This window comes from Trichomycterus rosablanca, chromosome 26, assembly GCF_030014385.1.
Source record: "Trichomycterus rosablanca isolate fTriRos1 chromosome 26, fTriRos1.hap1, whole genome shotgun sequence".
NCBI classification, from domain to species: domain Eukaryota; kingdom Metazoa; phylum Chordata; class Actinopteri; order Siluriformes; family Trichomycteridae; genus Trichomycterus; species Trichomycterus rosablanca.
The window spans coordinates 5,024,749-5,040,097 of record NC_086013.1 but is presented as its reverse complement, the minus strand read 5'-3'; the positions used below and the strand labels follow the sequence as shown (position 1 = coordinate 5,040,097).

Genomic DNA, 15,349 nt, shown 5'->3' with positions numbered 1-15,349 from the left:
TTTACTGAGGGATCAATTCTAGCCTTTCTTTGAGAATAAGTCTAGACTTTTCAAGAAGGATCATTCTAGATTTTACTGTGAGAATATTTGTAGACTTTCCTGTGAAAATTAGTCTAGACTTTACTGAGGAATCATTCTAGACTTTACTGTGGGAATTAGTCTAGACTTTACTGTGGGATCATTCTAGACTTTACTGAGGAATCATTCTAGACTTTACTGTGGGAATTAGTCTAGACTTTACTGTGGGATCATTCTAGACTTTACTGTGGGATTATTCTAGACTTTACTGTGGGATCATTCTAGACTTTACTGTGGGATCATTCTAGACTTTACTGTGGGATCATTCTAGACTTTACTGAGGGATCATTCTAGACTTTACTGTGGGAATCATTCTAGACTTTACTGTGGGAATTAGTCTAGACTTTACTGTGGGATCTTTCTAGATTTTACTGTGGGATTTTTTTTCTCTAGACGTTACTGGGGGATCATTCTAGCCTTTCTGTGATAATTGGTCTAAACTTTAATGAGGGATCATTGTAGACTTTATGGGGGAAAAGTCTAGCACTTACTGCAGGAATTATTCTAGACTTTAGTGAGGGATCATTCTAGTTTCTGTGAGAACTGGTCTCATTCTAGACTTTACTGTGGGAATTTTTCTAGACTTTGCTGAGGGATCATTCTAGATTTTACTGTGGGAATCGTTCTAAACTTTACTGAGGGAATCATTCTAGACTTAACTGTAGGATCATTGTAGACTTTCCTGTGAGAATTAGTCTAGTCTTTACTGAGTGATCATTGTAGACTTTACTGTGAACTAGTCTAGACTTTGCTGTGGGTATCATTCTAGACTTTACTGAGGGGTCAGTCTAGACTTTACTGTGGAAATCATTCTAGACTTAACTGAAGGATTATTCTAGACTTTCCTGTGAGATCTTTTTCTAGACTTAGAGAATTAGACTAATTTTTCCTGAGGGATCATGATCATTGTAGACTTCCCTGTAAGAATTGGTCTAGACCTTACTGAGGGATCATGATCATTGTAGACTTTCCTGTAAGAATTAGTCTAGAGTTTATTGAGATGTTATTATTGACCTTTACTGACTTTACTGTGGGATTTTTTTTCTAGACTTTACTGTGGGGTCATTGTAGACTTCCCTGTAAGAATTAGTCTAGACTTTACTGAGGGATCATTTTAGCATTTTTGTGAGAACTAGTCTAGACTTTACTGAGGGATCATTCTAGCCTTTATGTGAGAACTAGTCTAGACTTTACTGATGTATTATTGTAGACTTTGCTGAGGTATCATTCTAACCTTTCTGTCGGAATTAGTCTAGACTTTTACTGATGGATCATTCTTTGGATCATCTTCTAATATGATAAAATGGTTGCAGATTACTGTGGTGCAGTTTATTGTTTGCCTTAGAACTGTTGTACCTGCTGGTTTCAGGTCATCTTGCAGTTCCTGCACATCTTTATGGAGATGATTTGTGTTTCCATGAACCAATTTTTATACCAATCACACTGTCAATAAAGGTGTCTGCTATAAGTGTAGTATTGCATATGTACATTTTAAGCTAATGTAATAAAACTGTTTATGTACTGGGAGAGTTAGCATGATGAAAGAGGAAAACGGTGCAGGCTTTTTCAGTCACTTAAAAGGAACTTGGTTTTTTTCTGCATTTGCTGACAAATAAATCTGGATTGCTGAGTCATCTTTGTTTTTGGCAACCCCCCCATTTAATAATGATAGATTAAAATACAGATCCTGGTGCTGCCCAGTAGCTTTCATGAATTATTCAAATTAATCAATAAAAACCCCAGAGAGGGTGCATTGTGGGGGAAGAAATCTTCCTCTGCCCTTCATTGTACGACCATCATGATTGTCAATGATTCATCTGATGAGGCAAGCTAGAGAATCGATTTATGAGCGTTTACTACAGAAAGTGCCACCACATTCCACATCTGGGTGGTGTGGGAGTCTTTTTCTTGTACATGTAGCAGCATCACATTGTGGGTCAAGAGAATACACGAGGAAAAGAGTGATCCGAATGACTGGCATGGTTGTTGGTGCCAGATGGGCTTGTTTGAGTATGCCGAGGTCTTATTGACTGTCTTAATGAATCTCCAGCTTCTGTCTGCATATTTGGGATTCTCTGGATTTTATTTTTTGCCAAAAAGACAAGTCCCACTACTGTTGGTTTTTTTCAGTGAGGTGTGATGGCCTCAAACACTGTTTTTGGAGAAGCAGTTCCATTCAAGATTGATAAGACCTATAGACTTTACTGTGCAAAATTTCTAGTCTTTTGTGGGAATTAGTCTAGACTTTACTGAAGGATCAGTCTACTCTATAGTTTGGGGAAAAAGTCTAGACTTTACTAAAGGAGCGCTCTAGACTTTACTGTTGGAATTAGTCTAGGTTTTACTGTGGGGAATTAATCTATTATTATCTATTATCTATCTACTTTTCTGAGGGTATCTTTCTAGACTCTACTGTGGGATTTTCTCCAGACTTTATTAAGGGATCATTCTAGCCTTTTGTGGAAATTAGTCTAGACTTTACTGAGGGATCATTTTAGACTTTACTGTGGGAATTAATCTAGACTTTACTGTGGGAAATAATCTAGAGTTTACTGAGGGGTCATTCTAGACTTTACTGACAGGTCATTCTAGAATTTACTGAGGGATCAGTCTGAACTTTACTGTGGAAATTAGTCTAGACTTTACTGTAGGAAGCGTTCCAGACTTTACTGTGAGAATTAGTCTAAACTTTACTGAGGGATCATTGTAGACTGTACTGCGGTAATTAGTCTTTACTGAGGAAATCTTTCTAGACTGTATTGCGGTAATTAGTCTTTACTTCACTGAGGAAATCTTTCTAGACTGTACTGCGGTAATTAGTCTTTACTTTACTGAGGGGGTCTTTCTAGACTGTACTGTGGTAATTAGTCTTTACTGAGCGATCATTCTAGACTTTTCTGTGAGAATTAGTCTACTTTACTGTGGGATTTTTTTTTAGACTTTACTGAGGGATCATTCTAGACTTTACTGTGGGAATGTGTTTAGACCTCATTGAGGTGTCATTCTAGATTTTGCTGTGTGAATCTTTCTAGACTTTATGGGGAGAAAGTCTAGCACTTACTGTAGGGATCATTCTAGACTTTACTGAGAGATCATTCTAGGCTTTCCTGTGAGAATTAGTCTAGACTTTACTGAGACCTCATTGAAGTATCATTCTAGATTTTGCTATGGGAATCCTTCTAGACTATGGGAAAAAGTCTAGCACTTACTGTAGAGATCATTCTAGACTTTGCTGTGGGAATAATTCTAGACTTTACTGTGGGAATTAATCTAGACTTTACTAAGGTATCATACTAGACTTTTCTGAGGGATCATTCTAGCTCTTTTGTGGGAATTAGTTAAGACTTTACCGTGGGAATTTTTCTAGTCTTTTTTTGTGAGAATTAGTCTAGACTTTACTGAAGGATCAGTCTATACTGTGGGGAAAAAGTCTAGACTTTACTGTAGAAATCGTTCTAGATTTTACTGAAGGATCATTGTGGACTTTACTGTCAAAATTAGTGTAGACTACTGAGGGAATAGTCGAGACTTTACTGAGGAATCATTCTAGACTCTACTGTGGGAACTTTTCTAGACTTGAGCTATCATGGTAAATTTTGCTGTGGGTAGCATTCAAGTGCCTCACATTTACTGGTTAATTTGGATTATGATGCGGTCCTAGCAATCTAGAAAAGAAATACCTGTTTGTACTGAGACCGTTGCTTCGTCTCCGGACTGTCCCCTTTGGACGACGAGCTCTGCTGCCGCATACGTGCTCCGCTCCCTGCCCAGTCGGGCGACGATGAAACAGCACTCCCGCTCGAAGGACGTTGGTAGGAGGAGGAGCTTAGCATGCTCGGTGGAGTTCGTCCCCGGTTAGCTGAGGCCTGTGCGCCCGGCGGCGGCTGGTCGATCCGACGAGGACCGGCGCTGTTTTGCCTTGGCATTGCAGACTGACATCCTGCATGCTGAGCTTCTGTGAGGGAAATTTGCCTTCTTGAGAACTCTCCAGATCGTCTAGACAAGTCTTCCCCAAGTCCACACCCAACTACAACCCCGTGGTTCAGAAAGCTGAGCTTCCCGCACCCGGCTTCCTCGTTGTTGCTATGCGAACTAAGCGAACTGTGGCATTCTGACCCAGAGTCTCCACCTGTTGGTGCTCTCGGTGACACAGGCAATCCAGCTGCCATCTGGTACACCGGGTTCTGGAAGGACAAAGGTGCAAGGAGCTGGACAGGCCTGCCCGGGATCGCCTCCACACCCAAATTGTTTGGTTGGTGCCCTACTTTATGGAGCGTAGGAGCTCCGGGCAGGTTGGCCTGTGGTGTCCGGGTGTTCCAAGCCACCATGTGCTTCTCCACAGAACCTTCCGAGTTGACCGGGATCAATTCCAAGGTCCTGGCGGCTTCTTGCAAGTCCACCATGGAGAGGCTTTTGGCGCCGTTGGCCAAGCCGAGCTCGGGCTCGTTGGCCTCCGAGTAGCTGGAGCTGCGGGCGGGTGAGCCGTGGAGGCCAGAGGGACGAGTTACAAAGAACAGATCCTTGTTCTCTGGAGTTGGGGAAGGGAGACGGGTGAAGTCAACCAGTCTGAAAGAGTCCAAAGACAAATCATACAATTAAATAAACTGGTCAGATACAGAGCTGACCAGATACAGGCTAAAGGGTTAGCAAAAGATTTCTAAGCAGAATTGGTATGAAAGAAAGAAATATGTATGATGATACGTTACCCTGATAGGTCGCTGTCGATAGCCATCTTCTGCAGGCCAGTCGCAGGAGGTGAGGGAGCGCGCTCGGCAGGTACGGACGCCTGAACACTTGATGGATTTGTCAGTGCTGTTTGAACATCCTTGAGTATTCTGGGTAGCGGGCCCAGTTTGGACGTGGCAGCCTGAAAGCACAAATCAAAACCAATACTAACTGATTGGGATGTGTATGTCTGCTTTTTACCAAATTTCCTTACTGGTGATTCACACTCGCCACTTAGTGTGAATACGGGAACAACCTGCTATATGCTACAGTCTCAATTTTCTGCCGACTTTGGGTTTTGAAGGGTTTGAGAAGATACAGTCTGAGCTTGATCAGACAATATGGGTTCTGGTTGAAGCAACAAGTTGGTTAAGCCAATTCTGTCTAATGGGAGTCTGACCAGTTTGGTGGCACCAAAGACTCTCAAGTCTCTGAGATGGACTATTGAGCCACCTGGTCATCCTGGGTCCTGACATTTCATTGTCAGTGGTAAATCTAGAGTAGGTAATCCACTCTTGGATGTTCTTTAAGGTGAAAGACAACGTAAAATCTGGGGAGGAAACCCAAACGGACACAGGGAGACCGCATGATTCAAGCCTAGGTCCCCAGAACCCATGTGGCCCCAACTGCCCTAGACTTTTAAGTGCATAAAAATAGCTTGGACTTCCAGACCAACACAGAAGGTGGTTATACCCCATCCACCGTCCCCTCCTTCAGACACAGCCAATTCTGTCTAATGAGAGCCCGGCCAGTTTGGTGGCACCAAAGAGTCTGGAGTCTCCGAGATGGGCTAATGCACCACCTGGTCATCCTGGGTTAAAGTATTTCAACAGCAGTGCATTTCATTCATTAATTTCTGTGTTGAACTCATCAAGAGGCAATCTAGAGTTGGTAATCCAATCTTGGATGTTCTTAAAGGTGGAAGAAAACTCAAACGGATGCAGGGAGACCACATGATTCAAGCCTGGGTCCCCAGAACCTGTGTTACTATGTGGCCCCAACTGCCTTAGACCTTAAGATGCATAGAATTAGCTTAGACCAGCTTCCAGACCAACTTCCAGAAGTTGAAACACTTGCAGACGTGTTTAAAAATAAACAGAGCTTGAAGTGTTTGACCTACTTTGACTCTATAAATGATTTAATTGGCGCAAAATCAAAATGTCTAACTAGTTCCTTGTGTCTGTTCCATGGAGGAGCGTGCCAACTACCGTTGAAAGTACCATGAATCACATTTAATGTATATTTAATAATCCTTTAGCCTTTATCTAACTATTAATCAGTAATAGTCACACGGGGAGGGGGGCTCTGATAATGGATTTTTCATGCACAGCTCACAACCTGTGAGAAATGGATGGGTTATGTACACATACTATTCATAATTTAGCACCGAAAGTGGAACCCGAAAAGCTGCTTCAAGTAACTTCAGGGGTTTAAGCACATGACTGCTTTGTGTATTCTGGGTTCACAGACAGGAACCTGGTACATGTATTTTAGTAGAGCATTGCATTATGCTTCCTCTCTACTGATGTTGATCTCCACCCTGGTTGAGGAGAGCGAGACTGACACACGCCCCCTCAGACACGTGTACACTAGCCGACTGCATCTTTTCACCTGCTTGAGGCGAGTTCATATGCGGATCAGCTTTGTGTACGGAGAGTCGCACCCTGATCAACGCATTATCCCTTAATCAGCCAGCAGAGGTCATAATTGAATCAGTTATGAGGTCCCGTCCGGCTCCCACCCTGTCTGAAGAACAGCCAATCGTTGTTCATGTAGGAGCCCAGCCTGCCGGATAAATCCATCCAATGTAAAAGGACAAAATGTTAGAGCAGCTGTAGCCTAATGGTTAAGGTACTGGACTAGTAATCACAAGGTCACTGGATCAAGCCCCACCACTCCAAATTTGCCACTGTTGCCAACTGCTTCAGTTGCCTATATTCAGCTGATATTCAGCATTTAGACTAGCAAAAATGGCGCAAACTGGCTACCGATGGATGATAACTTTGTAAATTCGCAGTGTTTTAGGTGGGCTGAGGCGTAGCTATGGTAACAAACCACAATTTAAAGAAACAGCAGGGTAAAGTATGCATTCTTTTAGATCTGATGCACGACATGCACATAAATCGGGCTTATATAGGGAATCAGATAGACATACAGGTGTAGGTAAACCTAAAAGGTAACAAGGGACCTACCTGATCCATTTGGGACATGATCTCGGCTAGCAGCGAGTGCAGCGTGGAGAGTTCTCGCCCCAGGTCGATATAGCCTTCGAATCCAGCTGTGTTGGAGATGGTTTCAGGGTTGGAGATCTCGAGCAAGAAGCGCTGCATGTTCGTCCACTCGTGCTCCAAGAACTGGTTCATGAAGGACATGTATTCCTCCTTGTTGCCAAACCTGGCCAGACAAATATGTCTGTTAAATCAAAAGCTAAGAACCTAACCTAAATACACATAATAAAATATATATATATATATACAGTGTATCACAAAAGTGAGTACACCCCTCACATTTCTGCAGATATTTAAGTATATCTTTTCATGGGACAACACTGACAAAATGACACTTTGACACAATGAAAAGTAGTCTGTGTGCAGCTTATATAACAGTGTAAATTTATTCTTCCCTCAAAATAACTCAATATACAGCCATTAATGTCTAAACCACTGGCAACAAAAGTGAGTACACCCCTTAGTGAAAGTTCCTGAAGTGTCAATATTTTGTGTGGCCACCATTATTTCCCAGAACTGCCTTAACTCTCCTGGGCATGGAGTTTACCAGAGCTTCACAGGTTGCCACTGGAATGCTTTTCCACTCCTCCATGACGACATCACGGAGCTGGCGGATATTCGAGACTTTGCGCTCCTCCACCTTCCGCTTGAGGATGCCCCAAAGATGTTCTATTGGGTTTAGGTCTGGAGACATGCTTGGCCAGTCCATCACCTTTACCCTCAGCCTCTTCAATAAAGCAGTGGTCGTCTTAGAGGTGTGTTTGGGGTCATTATCATGCTGGAACACTGCCCTGCGACCCAGTTTCCGGAGGGAGGGGATCATGCTCTGCTCAGTATTTCACAGTACATATTGGAGTTCATGTGTCCCTCAATGAAATGTAACTCCCCAACACCTGCTGCACTCATGCAGCCCCAGACCATGGCATTCCCACCACCATGCTTGACTGTAGGCATGACACACTTACCTTTGTACTCCTCACCTGATTGCCGCCACACATGCTTGAGACCATCTGAACCAAACAAATTAATCTTGGTCTCATCAGACCATAGGACATGGTTCCAGTTATCCATGTCCTTTGTTGACATGTCTTCAGCAAACTGTTTGCGGGCTTTCTTGTGTAGAGACTTCAGAAGAGGCTTCCTTCTGGGGTGACAGCCATGCAGACCAATTTGATGTAGTGTGCGGCGTATGGTCTGAGCACTGACAGGCTGACCCCCCACCTTTTCAATCTTTGCAGCAATGCTGACAGCACTTCTGCGCCTATCTTTCAAAAACAGCAGTTGGATGTGACGCTGAGCACGTGCACTCAGCTTCTTTGGATGACCAACGCGAGGTCTGTTCTGAGTGGACCCTGCTCTTTTAAAACGCTGGATGATCTTGGCCACTGTGCTGCAGCTCAGTTTCAGGGTGTTGGCAATCTTCTTGTAGCCTTGGCCATCTTCATGTAGCGCAACAATTCGTCTTTTAAGATCCTCAGAGAGTTCTTTGCCATGAGGTGCCATGTTGGAACTTTCAGTGACCAGTATGAGAGAGTGTGAGAGCTGTACTACTAAATTGAACACACCTGCTCCCTATGCACACCTGAGACCTAGTAACACTAACAAATCACATGACATTTTGGAGGGAAAATGACAAGCAGTGCTCAATTTGGACATTTAGGGGTGTAGTCTCTTAGGGGTGTACTCACTTTTGTTGCCGGTGGTTTAGACATTAATGGCTGTATATTGAGTTATTTTGAGGGAAGAATAAATTTACACTGTTATATAAGCTGCACACAGACTACTTTTCATTGTGTCAAAGTGTCATTTTGTCAGTGTTGTCCCATGAAAAGATATACTTAAATATCTGCAGAAATGTGAGGGGTGTACTCACTTTTGTGATACACTGTATATATATATATATAAAAATTATAAGGCAGTACATACTTAGTGAAGTTAGCCAGGTTCTGCGTGACCTTAGCGATCAGGGTGAGGGTCCGAGCCGTGCGCTCATCCGGGTATTCCTGCGTGAGGTTGAACAGCGACGGGGACATGATGGCCGGACACAGGAAACGCAGGAACAAGGAGGCGCTGATCAGACGTTCGCTGATGTCCGGACGCCCGCGGTTGCTGCACTCCTGCCTCCATGAAGCGAAGACTTCTTTCAGTTCTCTCGGGAAAACGCTACGATCAGAAAACGTTACTGTTTAGTGGTTGTTTTTGGAAGACGGAGGAGCAAGGTCTTCAACCCTCTTGGTTCCAAGGGCACCGCACAATGGCTGACCCCACGCTCTGACCCCGTCAGCCGTATGAGATGCATAGCATACGGCTGACATCCCAGCAGCCGTATGCATCTCATCACCTACACTTTGACGAGTGCAGTGCAGCTCAGCGTTGTGTACAGAGAGACACACCCTGACAGCACTCTTTTCTCATCTCTGTGCAGGCGTCACCGATCAGCCAGCAGAAGTCGTAATTGCATCAGTGATGGGAGAGAGACCCTATCCGGCTTAGTCCCGCCCATCTGAACAACAGGCCGATCATTGTTCATGTGGCCGCTCGGCCTTAGCCGGCAGGCAGAGCTGTCATTTGATACGATACGATGTATTCGAGAGCCCAGCTCTGCTACCACTTGGCTGGGCACCCCTTGCAGTTACAATTGCCACCAGACGCTGTATTAAGACCCTGGCTAAAAGGTCCTGGGTTTGACTCCCCTGTCCCCTTTTGCATGTTCTTCCCGTGTCTTGTGGGTTTCTTCCGGGAGCTCCGGTCCCCCCCCCCCCCAGTCCAAAGACGTGCGAGTGAGGTGAATTAGAGATGCTGTGTATCAAGGGCTGTTTTTATTCTTTACAGTAAATGAACACCTCTGATTGGCCGATGGTGGTGGTATTTGATTAACTTGGAAAATAATACAGAAATAACACTGACATGTACAGTATTTGGCAACCGCAGTACTAAATGCACTGTTATATATTAAAATTTTCCCCTTGAGGGACACTTCTAGTCCTAAGACCACTTAGAATCTGTATTTAAGACAGGCCCAGAATAAGTAATAAGTAGTTCATAAGAATATATGGGTTATAACTTGGTCCATGCTGGACCAGGCATGGACCTTCCCTAAACTGTTCTCACAAAGTGTAATAGACACCCGAGTTCAATCATAATAAGTACGACACTATACGGGCAAAAGTATTGGGTCACCCCTTCTAACGTATAAATTCATGTGCTTCAGGTACATCAATTGCTATGCAATAAATACTGTAGGTGCAATAAATCAATCATGCCTCCAACTCTGCAGCAATAGTTTAGGGAAGGTCCTTGTCTGACCTCAAACCCACCGAACAGCTCTCAAACGAACCAGGACTTCAACTGTGACTTTCTCGACCATTTTCTCTGACCATATAGGCACAAATTCCCACAGGCCTGGTTCTACTCACCAGTAAGAGTTGATGATTTTGCAAAAAGCCAGCTCGCAGCACATCCTCAGGTTGCTCTGGTGTTCGGCAAGGTCGCCGGCCGAGCATTTCGACTGGTCAACCTCGCAGTTCTCGTCCGACTCATAGAGCGCTTTTATGAACTCACCTGTTAAAACAAATAGAGGTAAAAATAGAGGTTAAAATAGAGATTTAAAAACTGGAATTATACCCTAAAGTCTACTGTTTTATGACATACTGTAGTTAGAAAACATTAGTGCTTGGAGGTCAGTTCCTCACATAGCCACTAGAAGGCGCTGTTACTATTTAATTAACACTAAAAACTATAAAACTATTTTTCCTTTTTTAATGAATAAACTATGTAATATATATGAATATACAACCATAAAATATAACATTAAGTCAATAATAAACAATATACATTATATACAACAAAAATAAAGACAAAAACAAACCATTTAAGCAACCCTATTTAAAGTAGCTTAGCATAAAATAAAAGACCTTCTTGTTTCTACACTCACTGTCCATTTTATCAGCTCCACTTACCACATAGAAGCACTTTGTAGTTCTACAATTACTGACTGTAGGACCCCCACAGGACCACCACAGAGGGTATTATTTGGGTGGTGGATCATTCCCAGCACTGCACTGACACTAACATGGTGGTGGTGTGTTAGTGTGTGTTGTGCTGGTATGAGTGGATAAGACACAGCAATGCTGATGAAGTTTAAACATCAGCTGAGAATAGTCCACCAACCACTGATGAAGGTCTAGAGGATGACCGACTCAAACAGCAGCAATAGATGAGCGATCGTCTCTGACTTTACATCTACAAGGTGGACCAGCTAGGTAGGAGTGTCTAATAGAGTGGACAGTGAGTGGACACGGTATTTAAAAACTCCAGCATGCTTATCCACATTTACATTTGTGGCAAAAAGAATGGGAAACATACCACTAACAAACTTCCTAAATTTCCTCCAGGCAGCTCTGGAGGTTTAATCTCCGAGTAAATAAAGCGCTGCACCAAACTGTGATAAGACGTTGACTTTGCTTAGTGTTTAAATGTCACAATATCAATCATGCGCTCCAATGTGGTTCTAAAATAAGTGTATCCAACATCAGTGCCAGACGGCTGCTGTTTTAATACTGAGTTCTGATAAAATACAAAGGTCAACATTTAAGGTTTCCATTCATAGCGTTGGCGTTTAATGGGGTTCAGGGTTAGGGTCAGGACTTTGTGCTGGCCACTGGAGCGCCTTGTCTTCAAACACTTGGGTTGTGTTTATACTCGTCAGGTTTGGTTTGATTAAAACGAACCCTGGTGCGATTGCTATGTAAGTGTGGCTCGTTACAGTAAGTGTGAATGCATCCTTACGAACTCTGGTGCATGCCGCTTGTGTAGGGGGTCGTGGTCCTTTTCTTTGGTGTTTCTGGTCCTGTTTTGACTCCTTTACCTGTTTTACCACCTCTTGCTGTGTTTCCAATTGGTACCAAGATACCACCAAGTATACACAACCCTGATCCAGTCCATTAAGTCCAACATGTGACGTGTGTCTTTACTTATTTTGGTTCGATTGTCAATTTGTTAGACGCCAAGAAAACTAGGACTGAACTGTAAACCGTAACCGTTTCATTTTCTTGTTTGGTCCAGACCAAGAGAACCAAACTACAAGTGTAAACATGCCCTTAAAACTGTCTCTTTATGGGTCTTGCTTTGGGCACAGGGGCACAGTCTTGCTGGAACAGTGTAGGGCCTTCCCCAAACTGTCGCCACACATTTGAAGGCAAAAGATTAATGTTATGAAAGAAGAAGAATGGCTTTATTTGTCATATATACATACAAGTGTACAGTACAATGTTGGTTTGGAAGCTTGCCCTAAGAAGATTACCCTATAATTCCATAGTACTAGGGGTACCCATGTACTATTCCCTCATCAGTTGGCCAAGCTAGTAGATCTTTGTCCCTTGAGGTAAGTGCTGGACATTAGGTTACAGTGCTGTCCGTACTAAACTTATCTATACACATCAGATGCTCAGCCTTGTTTACCATCATCATTCTTATTAATCTCATCCTCCGCCTCGTTCATCGTTTCCATCGCCCAAGCGTCTCTCGAGTAACGAGCGGACGCGTACCCGCACAGATCTAGGTGTTGTCCTTGTGCCGCCCTTCGTGTGGGTCTCGGTCAACCTTCAGCTGTAAGCTGTTCAATAATTCAACACGGCCTCACAAATCACATTAATCTAAGAAAAAACGCTTTGCATTATTCAACACTGCCAAATGTCTTCCTAATGAGAGACACTCCGGGGCTGTACGACCAATTTTTACAGTTATGGACTGCAAATGAATAATTAATTTATCTACAGTACAAGTGCCAGCTGTAAGTACAGATGTGTGTGTTGGGCTTCATCTAAAGACTATTGGTCAGTTTAGTACCTAAAATGTGTGTGCCAACCGAAATGGGTACCACCACCACCACTGTTTATCTAAAAAACAGCAGCCTTTATCATGTAGACAATAATATCCTCACAAGCATGGTAACATGCTTTAGCTTGTACATATTAGCTTCTAGGCTCTGGATTCACCATGAACCTGGTCAGATTAGGCAGTAAAGTGTGTGCTAACCTGAATGGGTACCACCACCATCACCATCACCACTGTTTATCCAAAACTGGATTCACCACGAACCTGATCAGATTAAGCCATCCTATAGCTAGATGACTGAAAACAGTATATGACAAGTATGTGGACATCACTGTTTCAAAACCATACACATTAATATAGAGTTGCCCCTTCTGGTGCCTGTATAACTTTTGGAATGTGTCTCTTGGAATTTGTGCCTATTGTGCTCCAGTTTATCCCAAGGTGTTCAGTAGGGTGGACAGTGCTCTGTTCCTACAACATTTGGTGCATATTGTCTCATATACAACCCCAAATCAGAAAAAGTTGGGACATTCCTGGATTTCAGACCTGCAACACATTCCAAAAAAAGTTGGGACAGTAAAGCATTTACCACTCTGTGATGTTGCCGTTCCTTTTCACCACATTAAAAAGACGTTTTGGCACCGAGGAGACCGAGTGATGTGCAGCAGTACGGGGCCGTCGTTTCAAAATTCTCTGCACGTTCTCTATTGGGGACAGGTCAGGACTGCAGGCAGGCCGGTCCGGTACCCGTACCCTCTCATCATGTGGTTTTGCATCGTCACTGAGAAATGCATGGACGTCCTGCAAAAGATGACGTCTTGCAGGCAGCACATGTTGCTCTAAGATCTCAATGTACTTTTCTGCAGAAGTGTAAATGACCTTTGCCAAAGGCACTGACCATGACAGATCCTGGCTTCTGGACTTGTTCCTGATAACAGTCTGGATGGTCCTTTTCGTCTTTGGTCCGGAGTACACGGTGTCCATTTCTTCCAAAAAAGACCACAATACACGTTTCCAATGTGTGATGGTCCATCCTAGATCCCTCCAAGCCCAGAGAAGTCGATGCTGCTTCTGGACATGGTTAACATAAGGCTTCTTTTTTGCACAGCAAAGTTTTAAGTGGCATTTGTGCATGTAACTCTGTATTGTAGTGCTTAACAAAGGTTTGCCAAAGTAATCCCTCACCCATGTGGTTATATCAGCTATTGTTGAGTGGCGGTTCTTGATGCGGCGCCATCTGAGGGATCGAAGATCACGGCTGTTCAGCTTATGCACTGAAATTCCTCCCGATTCCTTGAATCGTTTGATGATATTATGCACTGTAGAGGGAGAAATATGCAAATCCCTTCCAATCTTTCTTTGAGGTACATTGGCTGGTTTTGTACCAAACCATGATTACAATCACCTGTTTGGAATCACATGATTATTTACTTCTTTCACCTCATTACTAGCCCTAAATTGCCCCCGTCCCAACTTTTTTTGGAATGTGTTGCGGGCCTGAAATGCAGGAATGGATGTTTATTAACAAATGAAATGAAGTTGAGCAGACAAAACATGTCTCGTGTGTTCATTCAAGGGTTGGATTTCTTACCCAGTGCATCTTGGAGATACTTCTGTCCCACGAGTTTGAGGTATTCCTCGATGGCCTTGGTACCCAGTGTGTTCTCGCGAAAGATCAAGTGCTCGTTCTCGCCGCATCGGTCCACCTCGGACATCATCAGGTCAGTCAGAAAGTCCTGAACATAACAGAAAACAAGCCATGTAGAGGAGTTAAACAATAATGTGTGTGTGTTTTGGCGAATTGGTTGGTGTTGCGTCAAGGATTTTTGCACGAAAATAATATTTAAATGAGGTTTTAACACATGTGAATTGTTGTCAATTGCAACGCCAAGTTCAGATCAAAGCGAGCCCTGCGCCAGCTTAGATTCAGGCAGTGTGGGTGGAAAGTGTGGCATAAACACTGGAGGAAACAGAAATGGAAATGAATGCCGTGCAAACATGGACGAATCAATTATTTTAGTTAAAGTAGGCCTAACCGACCCGGAAACGCCGGGTTCGAGGCAGGAATACGTCTTAGATTGGTGCCAAACCATTGCAGAGCAGTGAACTCACACCTAGGCACCTAGGGTGAACTAAGAGCAGCCAATCCACCACCACCAACAACGTTGATGGCATTAGAACCTGGACTGGTATTCTGGAAAGCTTCTGTTTGCTTCTGGATAGATGGGTCCTCCATATAGAAAATGCCCAAATGTACAGTAGGTCTCACTCGAGTAGGGTTGTGATTGGTAGGTGTTGGGATCTGAACCCCTGGTCATGTGGTATGGTTGATTAAAATTAGAAATTCATATAGGATGATGCGCATTGAAGGAAATGAACAACCTCGATCCAACAAATGCCCTTACCCACTGTCCGATCTCAGACCAGTTATAAAAGCATACACTACAGCAGCTTGGCAAAAAGAATAGGGACACCACCAACAA

At 43.5% G+C, this 15,349-nt stretch overlaps 1 protein-coding gene across 3 annotated transcripts in view; it reads right to left on the bottom strand.

Annotated features, from left to right (window-relative positions):
• dab2ipb (DAB2 interacting protein b) overlaps positions 1–15,349 on the bottom strand; it is a 126,581-nt gene that overhangs the window by 14,028 nt on the left and 97,204 nt on the right. For all 3 annotated transcript variants that reach the window (XM_062988904.1, XM_062988903.1, XM_062988905.1), the window contains 6 exons: positions 14,458–14,602; positions 10,448–10,592; positions 8,958–9,194; positions 6,996–7,197; positions 4,785–4,945; positions 3,759–4,644 (listed from right to left, as the gene is read on the bottom strand). In XM_062988904.1, coding sequence (XP_062844974.1) covers positions 3,759–4,644; positions 4,785–4,945; positions 6,996–7,197; positions 8,958–9,194; positions 10,448–10,592; positions 14,458–14,602 — 1,776 coding nt within the window. The remainder of the gene's footprint in view (positions 1–3,758; positions 4,645–4,784; positions 4,946–6,995; positions 7,198–8,957; positions 9,195–10,447; positions 10,593–14,457; positions 14,603–15,349) is intronic.